Source organism: Pollachius pollachius, assembly GCF_949987615.1.
Source record: "Pollachius pollachius genome assembly, chromosome: 15".
In the NCBI taxonomy this organism is placed as follows: Eukaryota; Metazoa; Chordata; class Actinopteri; order Gadiformes; family Gadidae; genus Pollachius; species Pollachius pollachius.
In genome coordinates this window covers 10,884,402-10,902,994 of record NC_136948.1, presented here as the reverse complement: position 1 = coordinate 10,902,994, position 18,593 = coordinate 10,884,402, and the positions used below count along the sequence as shown (strand labels likewise).

Sequence of the window (18,593 nt, the reverse complement as noted above, 5' to 3'; positions counted from 1 at the left end):
CCTCCTAGATGCGGTGTAACTGACTAAAGAGACGAAGCACACACATCAGGCTGCTGGAATCTGTGCTCTGACTGGCCGGACCTTGCTAGGCTGCTCATAGGATACCACAGTTATGACCTCATAGAGCTGAGGGTCTCTCAGCCAATCAAGCGACAGAATTCTCATTGACTCAACAACTTATTTTATTGCTATTTAGACTCTAAGCAAATGCTTTTATTCAATTTGACTTACAGCGATGTTGGCGATTAGGTGTGTTGCTCAAGGGTGCCTAAATGTTGGTGGTCAAACCCAGAACCTTTTGGATGGAGGTCACCCTGGTGCACACCCTGACCACCAGACAACCAATCATGTGGCTGTTATTCAAATATCTCTTGTCTTCTTCCCTCCCAGGTACGCCCTCCACTTCCTGGTGCAGACCGGTTTGTCCTACAGCATCATGGTCTTCGCCAGCCTGGAACACATGCACAAGTAAGAGGGCCTGGACACATGCACAAGTAAGAGGGCCTGGAACACATGCACAAGTAAGAGGGCCTGGAATACATGCACAAGTAAGAGGGCCTGGAATACATGCACAAGTAAGAGGGCCTGGAACACATGCACAAGTAAGAGGGCCTGGAATACATGCACAAGTAAGAGGGCCTGGAATACATGCACAAGTAAGAGGGCCTGGAATACATGCACAAGTAAGAGGGCCTGGAACACATGCACATGTAAGAGGGCCTGGAACACATGCACATGTAAGAGGGCCTGGAATACATGCAAGAGGGCATGTAAATGCCATGCAAAGCAGTTAGTGCCTGCGGCTCTCAGACTAAACCGTCACAAGGAGGTAAATACCCAGTAGTCGTGTAGCAGAGGGTTAGCATTACAAGAGATGATCACGCTATACTTTTAATGGCAGAACCAGGGCGGCGTTCTGTGAGGCATAGAAGAATCGTGGCCTTAACGTGTCTGTGATGCTTATTTATTTCCACCAATCATTGTTAAGAGTTGTTAGCACGGGACGCTCCAAAGGCCCAAAATAGAACGAGGGAGAGAGGTGATTTATAGGTCACAGGACCGCTCTGGAAAGAGGGGCCGAGCCTGGGGTTCCTGCTTTACATCCAGCGCACGTAGCCAACAGCACCCAGGGCACGCACCCCCCCCCCCCCCCCCCCCACCGTTGAGGGATCAGCACCGGCTGGAGATGCGGTGCAGACAGGCCGTCTCCGTGGCGACCCAGGGAGCCGCGGGGCTGTCTTCCTGTCCTTGAACCACACAACACAATGAGTGTTGTGGCGGTCTGAGGACAGCCGTGAATCTGAGTCACAGAGCCAACGATTCACTGCCGAAGTCCAGCCCCCCCCCCCCCCCCCCCCCCAGACATCTATCTGTGACCACGGCTCTTGACCGCCCTCACGCACACACGGGCAGCACGGACCTGTGCACGCACATGCGTATGCAAACACACACCCACATGCACACCCACCCACACAGGCTGTATCTGCTGTGTTCATTAGATGAGCAGGTGTAAACATGGAAAGCAGCTCATTATTCAGAAGCAATTCTACTGGGCTCAGAAATAAAGTAAACATTCAAAGTGTTCAGCAGCCCACGTCATACACAGCCAGGTAGCATGTTTCTGACCTCTGTGTGGCCTTGTAGGGCATTAGCACAATGCCAACCCCCACAGTCTATTCAGGGATCCAAGGCTTCACCCTGATTAAAGAGTAGAGTCGTTAGGAGGAGCGTCCCTAAAGGACCGCCATTACCTGATGGCGAGGGCTTGACCCCCCCTAACAACGTTAGGGTCAGGCAGAGGTCAGGGAAGGGGTCATGGTGTCCTGGAAAGCTTGACCTTACAACCACGTCAGGGTCAGAGGTCAGGGCTGGGGCCGCAGTGACCTCGACAGCTTTACACTGAAAATGGTCCCGGGCATTCTGTCCGGTGTACCTTGTGGGCGGTGTACCTTGTGGGCAATGTAACTAGTAGGCAGTGTAACTTGTGAGCGGTGTACCTTGTGAGCTATGTTCTTGGGCGGTGTACCTTGTAGGCGTTGTAACTTGTAACTTGTAAGGAGTGCAACTTGTGGGCGATGTACCTTGTACTGATGTAACTTGTAAGGAGTGTAACTTGTGGGCGGTGTACTTTGTAGTGATGTAACTTGTAAGGAGTGTAACTTGTGGGCGGTGTACCTTGTAGTGATGTAACTTGTAAGGAGTGTAACTTGTGGGCGGTGTACCTTGTAGTGATGTAACTTGTAAGGAGTGTAACTTGTGGGCGGTGTACCTTGTAGTGATGTAACTTGTAGGCAGTTTAACTTGTGGGCGGTGTACCTTGTAGTGATGTAACTTGTAGGCAGTTTAACTTGTGGGTGGTGTACCTTGCGAGCTGTGTTTTTGGGTGGTGTACCTTGTAGGCGTTGTATCAGTAGTTTGTGGGCGGTGTAACTTGTGGGCGTTGCGAGGGCATAAGTTCCAGCGTACAGCTGACCTTTGACTTGGAACGACAATGTGCTGCTCAATAAGGGCTCCACATGTTTCAGTGTGCCTTTACTGTTACCTCTTCTCTACAGCATGGAGAGCCCAGGCTATATACATTTCAATCCTAATGCTGTTGATGCGACTTACTTGTTGCAATTCAGTACCATAGAACGTGCGCACACCCCCGTACACACACACACACACACACACGTGCGCACGCACAGAGAGAGAGAGAGACGCACGCACACACACACTAGTCCAGGTGTGCGTGCTTTACCTTTACCTTTCCACAGTACCAGCGTGGTGAGTGATTTGGTATGGGCCTGTGGGGCTGGAGATAAACGTGAGGTCTTTGTTCCGCGGCCCAGGTCAGGTTTCGTGTCTTTCATACGGCCAGCTCCCCCTTTCTCACTCGTTCTCACACTTTTATCTCGTTGTCCTTGTTCCTCTGCCGTGCCTCCCTGTGGCTGAGTGGTGGGCGGGGGTGGGGGTGGGGGGGGTTTGGATCGGGGAGGGCCCTTGTGGTTGGGGGAAAGGCCCCTGTGAAGGGGGGGGGGGTGCCCGTGGGTGGGAACATGGACAGGGAACAGGCTATTCTAGAAAGGTTGGCGTTAGTATGAATGGGAGAGCGCTGCCTACAGGCAACACTGTTCTTCTCAGAGCAATGTACTTCAATGAAAAACATTACTCCATTAACAAGCTATTTACATACAAGGGTGTGTATTGTATATAAATATATATATATATATATATATATATATATATATATATATATATATATATATATATATACACACACACACACACACACACTGTAAATACATGCATACATACTTTTAATTTCTGCTTGACTATTCGGAACCCTAACCCTATCCCGCTAGAGTAGTGGATAAAACACAACACTTTAACAAACTAGGAGAGCTCGAGAAAGCTGATGTTTGAACGATAAAGACTTTATTATCACTTGCACAGAAGTAATACTTCTCACAGAGGTTATGGTGTTTCTTTGGGAATAATATTTGCAAGGAGATATTTGCTATCTACACAAACCAATATTTACCTTGTGTTGTTTGTTAGCTATTAACAACTGTGTGATTCCCCCGTGGCCTCCTGTCAGCAAAAAACTCTCCCACAGCCTGACCTCTGGCCTAATTTAGCGGCAGGCTCCATGTGAGACCACCACATCCCTGCTTGAATTGAAGATGACAGTTACGACCCAAGTAAGTACATACATACGTATGTACGTGTACAGACAGACTTTAGCAGGCGGTATCTTCAAATGCAATAATAATACTACAGGAAGATCACACACAAACACAAACAGACAGACAGACAGACAGACAGAGAGACACCCCTCAGTATATGAAAGTAAGCAGAAGCCTCATGGACGCTGGGCATGAGGAGACTGTGCAGCACACTCCCCTTACAGCCCACATTCAGCTCACAGCTCACAGCATTGAGCCAACAGGGCGCTGGAGCAGAATTCCACTGCTGTCGAAGTGGCATGCAGCTGTTACCAGATGTTCCCTACTCGCTCGGAGCTCAGCAAGAGCGGCCTCTGGCGTCTGAAACCTCTTGGATTTTTCGTTAAGGAGCACACAACCTTTTATGCTATTACAGAAATTCTTATTTATTGTTGTCTTGAGAGAGTAACAGGGGCTTGACATTCAGATATACACACAGATATGCACACAGATATACACACACACAAACACACACTCAATTCAGCAAATTGACGTTGGCCTGACTGGACTATTCTGTGGGTTCTATAAAACCATTGAAAGTCAAACCCATGCGTTGAGAATGCCTGTGAGAATGTAAAATCCATTCATTCATTCAGTCTTTCTCCAGTCCCGGAGACAGCCCAGCTCTCTGCTGTGCTTCGGCCCCCACAAGCCCCTCCTGTGGCTGCCTGCCCTCGGAGGGATGCTAGCAGTGAGTGCTAGCATCAGAACCCAACAGTCCGATCTCCCCATCGTCTCCCCACCGTCTCCCCACCGTCTCCCCATCCTCTTCCAATCCTCTCCCCCTCAGTCTCCCTCTCTCCTCCCCCGTCCTCTCCCCCTCATCTCCCCCTCGTCTCCTGACAGAGACACTCTGGCGTCCTTTGGCCCTCCTTCTGGTCCGGCAGACGACCGGCCCCCTTCTTGCCTCTCGCTCCTCAGGGGCTGCCAGCACCGGCCAGCTGCCGACACCAGGGGCCCTTTTGTTCGACAGCAGAAGAGGCCCCGGCCTGTTCTCCGAGAGATGAGGGGGGCCGGGGGGCCCGGGGGGAGGAATGAAGAGACACACAACAACGACATGGCAGACGTTCCATCAGACAAACTCGGATCCGGGTTCAGGACTTTGCTCACTGTCGCATCGTGACGCTCCCTTGGTCGCTCCCAACAGCTCCTACGTCCAGACGATCACACACTAACAAACATCCCCCCAGGCCTAAGCTTTATGCTGCAGATAAAGGATGGCCTCTTGAGGGGGCCGTACTCATCCCCCCGCTCCGTCCTCTTCCCTCTCCGCAGGTACTGCTTCGTGGCGGCACTGGGCTACCTCAGCTTCTGTCAGATAACGCGGGTCTACGTTTTCGACTACGGCATGTACTCTGCAGACTTCACGGGGTGAGCAGGTCCTGCCGGTCTCGTGTTCTTGTAGTTCCACGTAGTACTGTGATACTATTTAAGCTGAGTAAACACATCACATAGTCTAAAGGCACATTCATACTGACCAGTTTTCTCCTGGTAGACTGAGTAAGATGGAGCCCCCATCCCGGGGTTAGGGGTTCATGGCCAGCCGTTGCCTAGCAACCAGATGCAGCAGCAAACTCCTTCTGAGCCAAATTAGAACTGTGTGGAGCGAGACCCCAGGTCCTTCCACCGCAGAATAGATTGGATCATAGAAAACACAACTATCGTACTGTAAAGGTCCAACCATTCTGTTTCCTCCTAGTCATCACTTGAGTGAGGATCTGGGTTTAGGATACTAGTTTATATAATGAGCTGGATCAGACTTCAGAGAACCGTTTATGATGTTCATTTGATGGTTGGGGTGTTCATAAGTTATAATAATTAATTGACATGCTCTGTGTTTCTGTCCTAGGCCCATGATGGTCATCACTCAGAAGATTACCAGCCTTGCGTTTGAAATCCACGATGGTGAGCCTCCCTCACGCGTCTTAAGTCCTTCAAGTGTCTGGCACTCATGTGGTTTTACGTTTGACCTACTAACCTGCTTCTGTGGTTAGTGCGCAAGTTGGTTCAGTTAAGAAGACGACAGAAAGGTTGAGACGAAGACCTGGCCTAAAACATCCCTGCCCCCTATTCTAACTACCCCTAGTTTAACTACCCCTAGTGTACTGTACTGTATCTACCCCTAGTTTAACTACCCCTAATGTACTGTAGTGTATCTACCCCTAGTGTAACTACCCCTAGTGTACTGCAGTGTAACTACCCCTAATGTACGGTAGTGTATCTTTCCCTAGAGTAACTACCCCTAATGTACTGTAGTGTATCTACCCCTAGTGTATCTACCCCTAGTGTAACTACCCTTAATGTACCGCAGTGTATCTTTCCCTAGAGTAACTACCCCTAATGTACTGTAGTGTATCTACCCCTAGTGTATCTACCCCTAGTGTAACTACCCCTAATGTACTGTAGTGTATCTACCCCTAGTGTATCTAACCCTAGTGTTACTACCCCTAGTGTAACTACCCCTAGTGTAACTGCCCCTAATGCACCGTAGTGTATCTACCCCTACTGTAACTACCCCTAGTCAGTGTAACTACCGTAGTGTATCTACCAAGGGCGTAGGAACCGGGGGGGACGGAGGGGACGTGTCCCCTCCAATATTGGAGTCAGGCGAATCTGTCCCACCTAAAAATGATACCGGGGGGAGAAAAATATTTTATTTTATTTTGAAAGCGCAACACAGCGTCTTGTCACCGCTTCTTATTCTAAAAAACTTGATGATTGAGCGTGCAATTAAAGAATTGATTTGATATTCAATTGTTCATTACTGCCATTCAAAATGTGTTTTCCTTTACATTTACAAATGTATCTTTTTAGTAGAATAAAATATATTTGTGAATTTTTTCAGTGTAGTTAATTTATCACATATTTCTGTTCAAACCATTAACGGATCTGTCAGGTTACCGATATGTGTCCCCCCCAATGTTAAACTCATTCCTACGCCCCTGGTATCTACCCTAGTGTAACTACCCCTAATGTACCGTATTGTATCTACCCCTAGTGTATCTACCCCTAGTGTATCTGCCCCTAATGTACCGTAGTGTATCTACCCCTAGTGTAATTAGGGTAGGGCAGTTGCCAGCCCTATGTTGCCCCTCTAGGTCTGCTTGTTTAAACACTTGTTGACCATGTCCCTGCAAAGACGCCAACACCGTCCACTTTGGTGAATACTTTGAGAAGGGCTACTGGTGTTGTGACGAGGATCTGCCCAATCGAATGACGTGGACACGTGACCCAGTCGTGTCCCATTGTTGCCATTACTTTATTTTATGCTGCCACTCCTCTTAAAGGGGCAGCGCTCCCCGAGAGGGGAGGGGGGAGGCTGGTGGGACACGTTCTCTGAATCACAATCACCCATTGATGCCCAACAATGCACCGTCTGATGTGTATGTACTTAATGTATGCACTATCACATTACAGAAGGATTAGAGAGACACAAACAGGAACACGCACAAATACACACACACACACACACACACACACACACACACACACACACACACACACACACACACACACACACACACACACACACACACACACACACACACACACACACACACACACACACACACACACACACACACACACACACACACACACACACACACACACACTTAATAGTGACCAATGAGGCCCGCTCCTGGGCCAGAAGGAGATTTAGCCACTTGCTCTAAATCACATTCTCTGCTCAGAAAGAATAAGCAGCGAGCGATGTGCTCCTGGAACCAAGTGCCCATTCATACAGAGACCTGACGCTCAGTAATGACCGTTTACCCCTGAGCCAACCATTCACTTGTACAAAACGCTGCATTAGGAGTTTGAAATTAAATTGTGCATGCAATTATTATACTAAAAGGTGCGAGTCTCTCTGACATTGGTTTCACTGATGAGTGTCTACTGCTTAGTTCTAAATGGTGAATACCAGCCCTGAGTTGTAGCTCATATACTGGAACGTAGCTGTAACCATCACTGAGTCATCGGAGTAGGGTGTGAAAACGGCGTGTTAAAGCTTTAGAGCTTTTCAAGTCTTCTCCAAACGAAGAGGCTTTTCTCACATGTGTTTGAGTGTGTATGTTTGAGGGAGTCGTTGATGTTCAGATGAGCTGATCATTGTCATCCTAATACTCAGGCCCTATGCAAACAGAGAATCCTTTAGAGTAGGACACTCGCAGGAACCCCTGATGTTTTATTACTAAGCACTCTGTCTCTCTCTGCCTGTCTTTCTCCCTTTCTCTCTGTCTAGGTCTGGCCAAGCGAGAGGACCAACTGAAACCCAGTCAGAAATACCTAGCTGTCAGGTATGTGACTCAGGTATGTGTTTTTAACTACACCAGCAGACTGTTGTAGCTCTAAAACAAAATGTATCGAAATCTGCACCCTGTCTCCTACCCATAATGCAACAGACCGGCCGTGGTGGGGGGGGGGGGTGATTAGGACTGAGGTCGGCTCTGATTCTTGCGTGGTTCTGGGGGTCTCAAGACACGCGTTTCTGCTGCCCACCATAGAGTCCGGTGTGTGGCCCCGGTGTAGTCCCGGTTCCGGCTGCGGTTCGAGCCTTAGTCCAGGCTCCGGTTTGGCCCCGGTTTGCCCTCGGTTTGGGACCCGGTTTGCCCTCGGTGGAGGCACCGCTCGCGCAGTGTACGGGGGGCCCTGAGACCTAACTGGGCGATAACGGTGGCAACCGCCAATGGGAAGAAACCAAAGGCTGCTCCTCGTAAAAATATACAAAAAGTAAAATACACATTAAGGATTAGAGACTGAAGGAGAGACGGTTGTAGTCCAGCTGTGTTTGCTCCGTTACCATGGCAGCGGTGCATGTCAACAGCTGCTCTCACTAATGAAGGGGGAAAGCCAAAAGCCGAATGGTTGTCAGGTGAGCACGGCTGACCATCACCTGACAACCGCTGCGAGTGTCCGCTTATTACCCCGGTTGAGCACATAGATGTGGGGCACTAGGACCCTGGGCGCGATCCACTGGAAAGGGTCACAGCAGTTAGAGAAAGAGAAGCCATCCCCATGAGAGTCCTGGCACTGTGTGAGGGTTCAGTAGCACAGCGCGGCAGGAAACGAGGGAGGCTGCTGGTCTCCAGGGTCACAGGGTCCAGCAGGCGTGATGAGCCCCAGTGTGTACGCCACAGCCTCCGTAAAGGCACTCAAGCTAACTAGCTTAACACTGCTACGTCCTCATCAACACGATAAAGGAGAATACAGCTGCATATAACTGATCAGGGCATGTTGCAAGAAATTAGGATTGTCAAAATGCGTTCCTTTGGACTTGCAAATTATTCCACATGGTGCGTTTTATTAATACAAGCCCTTTGAGACTGTACCTGTGATTAAGGGCAATACAAATGCATTTAATTGAATGGAATTATATGTTATGATGATAAACAAGAGATTTTCCTGTGTGGTGGTCCGTGTGTTGCCATGGTATCAGTGTGTGTGTCATGTATCAGCCTCCTGTAGGCATTTTTACAATGCCAAGCCGGTTCGGTTCGGTTCGGCTTGGCATGCCCGGCAATTTCACTGCCTTGCCTGTGTAAAACCAAGGGGGTAATATCCCCCGTCTTCACAGAGCCGTCTTTTTGGTTCACTGGAGAAGGCGGGGCTGCGCACGGAGAGTAGACCTCTTAAGAATGTTTATTTATTTTTTTATGATTCAAGACACTTGAATGCAAGACTGAGTATACATCTGAGTGTAGTTTACATCTCAGTGTAGTCTAACACTGCGATTAACTATTCATAAGTGCAAAAGATAATAACATATTCCTTATTTTGCTGACCACTTTTTTTTTATCCCGACAAAAGCCTTGTAAGGAAAGCTCCTCTGGGTCTTTCTCGTACTTCGCACAGTCTTTCCCCGTCTCCTTTTAATGTGACTGCATCATCTTCTCTCCCATGATCAGCAGCTCCCATATTTCACTGTCTGTCCAGTTAGAACTGCTGACGTTGATATTGCTGCGTTGTCTCTGTCTAGACAACGCATCAACACCTCTACCCAAGTCCCGCCCCTGGAACCACGGAGCCGTCTAATCGCATTTACATAAAAAAATATCGCCAATGGTTGTAGGATCCTGGAGGTTAAATTGGGGTGCGAACTCAAGCCGGCAATTTACCTCGGGCAGTGTAAACACGCGGCTATGCCATGCCGGGAAAGGCGTGCATCAGACGGGCATATTTGGCAGTGTAAAAACTGTGCTCCGCTGTGTGCCATGTATCAGCCTCCTGTGTCTGTGCTCCACTGTGTGTGTGTGTGTGTCATGTATCAGCCTCCTGTGTCTGTGCTCCACTGTGTGTGTGTGTGTGTCATGTATCAGCCTCCTGTGTCTGTGCTCCACTGTGTGTGTGTGTGTGTGTCATGTATCAGCCTCCTGTGTCTGTGCTCCACTGTGTGTGTGTGTCATTTATCAGCCTCCTGTGTCTGTGCTCCACTGTGTGTGTGTGTGTCATGTATCAGCCTCCTGTGTCTGTGCTCCACTGTGTGTGTGTGTGTCATGTATCAGCCTCCTGTGTCTGTGCTCCGCTGTGCTCTCAGGCGGATGCCCAGCCTGTTGGAGTACCTGAGCTACAACTGTAACTTCATGAGCATCCTGGCGGGCCCCGCCTGCTCCTACAACGACTACATGGCCTTCATCGAGGGCGGCGGGTACCACTGCCACGGGGAGCTGGCCAACGGCAAGGAGAACGGGAAGGTCAAGCTCAGCGAGCCCTCGCCCAAGGTACGTCTGCTGAAGGACCATCTCATCTCTGCTCAATAGCTTCCTCACCCCACTGTAGCGGCTAGCGTCTAATCTGGGATCCATATGTCTCTACTCTAGCAGACTATCCACCCCCATTGTAGCGTCTAATCTAGAATCCATACGTCTCTGATCTAGCAGACTATCCACACCCTATTGTAGCATCTAATCTAGGATCCATACGTCCCTACTCTATAGCAGACTCTTTCTCACCCCATGGTACATGATGTTGAAGGAAGAAACTCTTTGTTATACAGGTCTTTTTGAGTAAATTTGCAGTTGGAGGTGAGAGTTAAACCTATAAATAAATGCAAGCACATGCATGCAAACACACGGACGGACGCACGCACGCACGCACGGACGCATCTACACACATGCAAAGTGGGACAATGTGAATCGTGTTTAAACATGTCATTACCGAGGTCATTTGAAGGGTTGCAGCAATTATATGAACAATCACTCATCAAAATATCAAGTTTCACTAATACTCGTAGCTGCAAACTAGTCACTTTTCCCTCTCATATCGTAAAGACATATTTAGAAGGGAGGTACGATATATGATATTAAAAGCTCTATGTTAAAGCACTACCACGACTGCTAGTTTAAAGCGATGACTGGTGGCTGGGAGTCCTGTAGTACTTTTACAACAACAGATAAATAATAATAGTAAATAGGTAGAGCCGTGTTGAGTTCTGCTTGGGGGACAAACGTGGTGATAAGATATTTAATCCTGGAACAATGTCTACAGTGGTTGCTATGTAATTAGCTTGTATTCCAACCCTGAGAGAGGAGAGAGGAGAGGGGTGAAGGGGTTAATCCACCTCACTTCTGTCCAATTAAAATCATGGCAGGACTTAAGTTGGGCAGGGACAAAGAGAAAGTTGTCATTGTATTTTGAGGTACACACAATGAGTCAGCATTAAGAGAAGTTAACTAATGAGCTACTACACACGATGAGTCAGCCTTAAGACTAGTTAATTGATGAGCTTATAAACACGATAAGTCAGCATTAAGAAAAGTTAATTGATGAGCTAATACACACGACGAGTCAGCATTAAAACGAGTTACATGATGAGGTAATACACACGATGAGTCAGCAATAAGACAAGTTAATTGATGAGCTAATACACACGATGAGTCAGCATTAAGACAAGTTAATTGACGATGAATCAGCATTAAGACGAGTTAATTGATGAGCTAATACACACGATGATTGAACTCTAAGACAAGTTAAATGATCCATCTTTCTATCAAAGGTCTCATTCAGACGGTTTTAAGAAACGATAATAAACATACAAAATAATAGAATTTCATTGAGGCAACATCACAAAACCACAGTGTCACGTGTTTCTGATTTCTACAAATAACACTGATACAAACGAGCGTGTGAATGATTGAACGCACAGAAACCTCCAAGGATATGGAGGATCAACCTGGTGGATCAGCTAGTGGCTTTTTACCGACTACTCTGACCAACTAAATCATTAATAATCATCATAATCAATCACAGTCATTTGAACTGTACTGAAACTGTATTAAAGCCCCACTATCTCTGCTCCTCGTCTCCTCTTCTACTGGTCTCCTGGTCTCCTTGTGTCCTCCTCTGCTGGTCTCCTCATCTCTTCATCTCCTGGTCTCCTCCCCCTCTCTCCCCCTGTCTCCCCGTCTTCTCCTCTCCTCCTCTCCTCCCCGTCTCCCCGCAGAACGACGTGCTCTCCAAGCTGGTCACCTGCGGCGTCTCGCTGGGCGTGTACCTGGCTCTGTGCAAGGTGATGCCGGTGGAGCGGTCGGTGGAGCCCTCCTTCGTCGCCAGCACCCCCTTCTACCAGCAGGTCCTCTACCTGTACCTGGCCATGCTGGCGCTCCGGCCCAAGTACTACTTCGTCTGGACTCTAGGTGGGGCTGCTGCAACACGTCACACCACCAACACTGGGGGTCCTACCAGAGTCTCTTCATCAAATAGTATTTAGTGATGAAATAATGATACATCATTATCCACTAAGTGATGTTGTGCTATTCATTCTAAGTTTTTATTATTGATTCATTGATTTCGTCCGTTCTTTTTTGTGAGGAAAGATGAATTGTGTTTATGACCAGTAAACTGATGTGTGATACGGTGCCATCTAGTGGCTATTAGCGGTACACTTCTGCCATTCACGTGCCAAACACATGTGCGGTCAGGTGGCCATTCTTCATACATTTCACAGATATCTTTCTCAGGTTCACCCCAATAAGATGAGATGAATGTTATGTTATGTTTAGAGGTCACCTAGAGCCTCCGCCCCACACCCCTCTGACACACTTATTGTATGTTGTAAATCCTGGCACTTAAAAATAGTACGTAGCATTATGTAGCATCTTACCCTAGATCTCTTTGTTATATACGGGGAATGGGTTGACCTAACTATTGTTAGTACTTGACACATGGTTCTATTAACATCCTAACTGTACCGACAGCCATATATTGTTTCTCTTTCTTCTTACAAATGTACATATTGTAAGTTGCTTTGGATAAAAGCGTCTGCTACATCCCCTAAATGTAAATGTAATGTTATTTTCAGCGGACGCTATCAACAACGCCGCAGGGTTCGGCTTCAACGGATACCGAAAGGACGGGTCCTCGCGCTGGGACCGCGTCTCCAACCTCAACATCCTGGAGATCGAGGTAGGGGGCACTGTGCTGCGCCCTGACGCCATGCTCTGATGATTGAGCCCTCGTTCTCAGTCTGACTCTGAGTCTAACATCATCCTGATGCTTGTCCTTTCAGTTCGCCACCAGCTTCAAGATGTTCATCGACAATTGGAACATCCAGACGGCCCTTTGGCTGAAGAGGTAAGGTTTAAGGTTTAAGGGTTAAGGGTTAAGGGTTATGGGCGTAAAGAACTTATTGGGTATACATTGGTTTGTAGCACCGACTGCTGTGGTGATTATTGAGCAATACTTATAATAGATTGTGATCTGTTCCGTCCCTGTCCCTTCTCCCATCCTCTCCTCTCTCCTCCCGTCCCTTCCTCTCCTCTCCTCTCCTCTCCTCTCCTCTACTCCCCTCTCCCTTCCTCCCCTCTCCCCTCCTCTCCTCTACCCTCCTCTCCTCTCCCATCCCCTCCTCTCCTCTCCCTTCCTCTCCTCTCCTCTCCTCTCCTCTCCTTTCCCCTCCTCTCCCCTCCCCTTCTCTCCTCCCCTCTCCCTTCCTCTCTCCTCCCCTCCTCTCCTCTCCTCCCCTCCCCTCCCCTCCCCTCCCCTTCTCTCCTCCCCTCTCCCTTCCTCTCTCCTCCCCTCCCCTCCCCTCCCCTCCCCTCCCCTCCTCCCCTCCCCTCCCCTCCCCTCCTCTCCTCTCCTCTCCTCTCCCGTCACCCATACCGTCCCGTCTACAGGGTGTGCTACGAGCGTTGTCCCCTCAATCCCACGGCCGCCACCTTCCTGCTGTCGGCCATCTGGCATGGGGTGTACCCCGGGTACTACCTGACCTTCCTCAGCGGCATCGCCATGACGATGGCGGCGCGTGCAGTGAGTCTTTAATTATATCACAGCGGGGGGAGGAAGGCTCAATGTGCCGTGTTACCGTGGAAAGACACAGATATACAGCCCGTCTGCCTCTGAAGTCATTCTTAAAGAGCCATTAAACCCAAAACCACATTTTCTTTTCGAACTTTCAAACTATTCAAACACCTAGGGCTGCTTGATTGTGGAAAACATCATAATCACGATTATTTTGGTCAATTGAAATCAGGATTATTCAAACGATTATTTTTGAGTTGGAAAACATGATGTATTTATTCAGAATGTCTCTCTCAAAAACACTTTGTAACTGAGAACTTTGAATTTTCGCCTTAAAAAAATACACAAAATGTTCTAATCTAAAATAATGTAAAGATATGTATCCAGCTTTTTTACACTTTCTATAAAACATAAAAAAAAAAAGAGAAATCAAAAAATCGATTATATTAGTTTTTTGATCGTTTAACGCTAAAATCGAAATCGAGTTCGAAATTTGATTAATCGCCCAGCCCTACGAACACCTATATTATAACGCTACGGTGTGTGGTGCATTTTATAGACAACATTACTTATTTTAACACTCATAGTTACATGGTGACAGTACTCACAAAGTATCAAGAAGTTGGCGTGGGTCAGCCCAAAAAAAAACTGGGAAAACCTCTTTGAAGGCATTAAAAGCATCATGTGATCATATTTATGATCTATTATGTGTAATATATTCACACAATGATTAAGATGTAATAACGATGCCTCTCTTCCTCTTCCCTTCCCAGCTGAGGCACAACGTCCGACCTCACTTCCAGACCTCTGACCTGCGGAGGCGTGTCTATGACGTCATCACGTGGGCGGGGACTCAGGTGGCCATCAGCTACACGGTGGTGCCCTTCGTCCTGCTGGCCGTGGGACCCTCGCTGCAGTTCTACAGGTACAGGCGGGTTGTGTGTGTGTGTGTCTCAACCTCAGTACAGACCGGGGCTCTCATGCTGTGAAGATCATTGTTGGCTATTCTTGCTAAAAGGAGCTAGGGATCGCACCATCAACCTCTCGTTCCTCAGACAACCCGCTCTCCCTCCTGACATCCTGCCCCCCTAGAAGAGGCACTCGTACTTCAGGGAATGATGCTTAAAGCACTTTACTAACATGAAGTAGGCCTAGCAACCCCCCCTCATAGGAACAGAGCCGGAGGGAGTTAGGAGTGAGAAGTGTTTCTCTTACCCTGCTGTTCCTCGGATCAGACGGTGAGCCACCTTGACAGGAGCTTAACCGGGTGGGGGGGCGGGCGCTTAGCCAGGGAGATGTAAAAGAGCCATCAGCTGTCCGGAACATCTGGAGGAGTGGGTGGCGTTGGAATCAGCTTCTGGAGAGAGGACATAAAGCGGTCTCATCAAAGAGGCGTCGTACCAGAAGTTAGCCTCCCAATGTTGGCCAGTATCCCTTATTCCTGATGTGTGAATAACAGCAGTTTGATTACAACAGTAGTTACAAAAAGATATTCTGAACGTGATGTATGTTAATTGGATGGCTATCTCCTCTTCTACTATTTTAAACCTAAATGCATCTTTACGTCAGTTGTAACAACGGACAAGGCTATCAAAGTACCACCCTTCGCTTTCAGCCCATGAACTACAACTCCCAACGGCCCCGTCTGGTTGTGTTTCCCCAGCTCCTGGAGCTACTGCATCCACCTGCTGTGTCTGGCGCTGGTGCTGGTCCTCCCAGTGCGGGCCAGGCGGCCCAGAGACACGCAGCAGCAGGGGCAGCAGGCTGTGCTGGAAGGAGGCGCCGAGGGGGAGGAGGTGCACCAGAACAACCCCCACGCCGCCACGGACAACAACTGCAACAAGAAGGACACATGAGCTCTACGGGGGGGGGGGAGCTGGAGGGCCGACCGCCCCGACCCTCCTCCTGCAGAGCCAGAAGGAGAGCGGAGCTGGACTTAAGGAAGGATCAGTGAGCTCACTGGCAGAGTGGCCCAGTCCCAACACCCGGGACAAAGAACCAAATACAAGTGAACAGACTTCAGACTCTTGGAACAGAACAGACGGACAGCCACCTTAGGTTCCCAAAGTAGCAAAGAATGACTGGAATATTTAGTTGTATTTTTTTTATTTTGAGTATTGGGGGCAGTGGAAGAATGTATGCAAGGCGTGGGGATGGAGAGAGACAATGTGTGAGTGATTCTAGCGGTTCATAATTATAAGTCATAATTAATGGTTGCATACACTTAGTGGAAATGATGCAGGGAATGTTGACCTGACTTCCAAGTGGCCTTAAACCCTCGGTGAACTCAACTGGTGAAGTGGTAGGATACTGAAAACCTCACCCTGCACGCACTGAGCTGCATTCACCCTGCGGGGCGCGTCTAGAGAATAGAGGCCTTGGTGTGTGTGTGTGTGTGTGTGTGTGTGTGTGTGTGTGTGTGTGATGGGTTTGGTCTGATGCAAGAAGCCTCCAACAAATAGAAAAAAAAATACAATTTTATGGTCAGCTGCCAATTTGTAACCGGCCTTATATTTCTTTCCTTCTGTTTTGTCTTTCTGTGTCCAGTGGGCACACTTTACACTGTATATGAACCTTTTTATACTAGAGATATGGATTGAAACACGTTTCTGGGATCAAATGCCTTTTCAACACGGCCAATAACGCCCCAGAGTTTTGGCCCGTCTAAATGAAAACACAGAGATAATTTGATTAATTACAGATTTGTTGGACAAAGTATATTTATTAAATCATCCATAAATGTAATGTTAATGTATTTGCTTTATAGATTTATGACACAGGGTTTTCTGTAATTTACAAAAAAAAGATATATATATATATGATTCTTCTGATGATTCCTATTGACTATGTTAAATCTTTGCCAATGAAAAGGATAATCAGTATCAAAACCATTCCCTATGTTAAATGACTATATAATAGTCTAATAGTTGGTTTAAGTTGGTTTGTCTACTCTATCATAAACAAAAGGTCTAGAGTTCAAAGGTCATTGGGTATTTACCATTGCATACTTCACAATAATATGATATGTCCAGTAGCAATAATTGTCATTAGTGAATTGGATTGACGACAAAACCAATATAAATATTAATGCTCTGTTTATTTCAAGAAAATTTCAATTGATTAATGTAACAGGGATAATATTATTCAATATTGGGAGAATATGATTTGGTAGTTGTGTTCACTACTTTGGTCTCCAAGTGTGTCTTTAATGTTCAAGTAAGGCTTCTTTCAGCAATTTTTTCATTGGTTCCTAATCTTGTGATATTCTCTAACAAGTCAATCAGTTAAAAAATAATTTGTGTGCTTATGTTCTGTAATTTTACCAATATTTAATTTCCCGCGTTTTATGTGTTAATGCACATGTTGAGTTTTCAAGCACAAAATCCCCTGCGTTTTAAATGTGTGCAATTTCTATAAAAAACAGACTGCTTGGCTATCATTTGATTTGGTGTGGGGGGGCCTCTTTATCCCCTCGCACCCTCAATAACCTTGCATAGTCCTGCCATAAGTGTGTTTGTGCGTGTGTGTGCCTGTGTGATTTGTAAATGTTAATGTGGTTTACAGTACACTATATTTGTAGCCAGAGCCTCGGTAGGTAATGTGTGACCCAACTAAAGGAAAAGGGACGTCTTCTTCCAACATAGCAAGTACTGCACTGCATGGCGACCAACCAGCAGATCACTGCACACCGTTCCATATGTCTCTAGTGCCAAATCCTGCGTGGCGCGCGTGTTCTGCGTGGGTGGGCGTGTGCCTGTGTTTCCATGTACACGTATGTTGGGTAACCCAATTGTATTTTTGTGTCAAAAGAAGATTGTGGAAAGATTTGTATTGCAGCTCGTATAAAAACAAATCGAATTTATGTGACTAAAGAGAAATTATTTTTCAACACTAATATAAAAACTTTTGTCTGCGTGTGTCTTTGTTGTTCTTAAGGCCTTCATAGGGTCTGTTGTGATGCTCATCCACATATCTCTGCTACTTTAACTCTCCTCTCTGTGGTGTTCGCCTTTCATCCTCTCACTAGCCTTAAATGGTGTCATTTGGAAGTGACAGGGTGAGGTTGTTTGCGATGTCGTTGCTCAGTGCTTTTGTGGTTTGTGAACGGTTGTTACCGGTGTGTTGTAAGCAGATTATGAAGATAGACAGATCTTATAGATGTGGACAAGGCTAAGTTTAAACATTTTCAGGCTGAAATGATTGCACAAAATAAAACCAAAGTTGAATAATAAATAAATGTAAAGAAAAACAAAACTAAATTAGATCAAAAAATGTTATAAACAATAAAGCAATGGTAATATTAAATCAAATCCATATTATACATTTTACAATGTTAGATACCCATTTGACTTTTCCTTGTTAGTTGTGGAATTATGGGATTCAAAGGCTTGCAGACCAACCCCTATTCAGCACTGAACAGATGGTAGATAACGGGAAACCTTACCCTGACCCACATCCTACCTCCGGTCAGGAGCAGGTCAAGGTCACAGGCTCGGATTCAGATCAACAACGGAGGCGTCTGCCCTGGAAGATTCCCACAGTTCTCACCGCTCTTCATACCTCGTATTTCTGGACCCTCTATTTACTGATATTGCCTGCTGTCTCGTGCATTTTGGTCAAACGTTACAGATGTTATCAGGTATGGTAGAC

General features: G+C 47.1%; 1 protein-coding gene across 2 annotated transcripts in view; it reads left to right on the top strand.

The window, feature by feature from the left end:
* mboat2a (membrane bound O-acyltransferase domain containing 2a) overlaps window positions 1–17,573 on the top strand; it is a 34,386-nt gene extending 16,813 nt beyond the window's left edge. Inside the window, exons 3-13 of one of the 2 annotated variants that reach the window (XM_079751788.1) lie at window positions 391–468; window positions 4,983–5,078; window positions 5,557–5,612; window positions 7,951–8,005; window positions 10,243–10,426; window positions 12,148–12,340; window positions 13,006–13,109; window positions 13,213–13,277; window positions 13,820–13,952; window positions 14,717–14,868; window positions 15,607–17,573. In XM_079751788.1, the coding sequence (XP_079607914.1) occupies window positions 391–468; window positions 4,983–5,078; window positions 5,557–5,612; window positions 7,951–8,005; window positions 10,243–10,426; window positions 12,148–12,340; window positions 13,006–13,109; window positions 13,213–13,277; window positions 13,820–13,952; window positions 14,717–14,868; window positions 15,607–15,799 (1,309 nt within the window). In that variant the 3' untranslated portion in view covers window positions 15,800–17,573. Of the gene's footprint in view, window positions 1–390; window positions 469–592; window positions 603–4,982; window positions 5,079–5,556; window positions 5,613–7,950; window positions 8,006–10,242; window positions 10,427–12,147; window positions 12,341–13,005; window positions 13,110–13,212; window positions 13,278–13,819; window positions 13,953–14,716; window positions 14,869–15,606 lie in introns of those variants that run through there. The other variant, XM_079751789.1, reaches the window with a different exon arrangement.
* The last annotated feature ends 1,020 nt before the right edge of the window (window positions 17,574–18,593 follow it).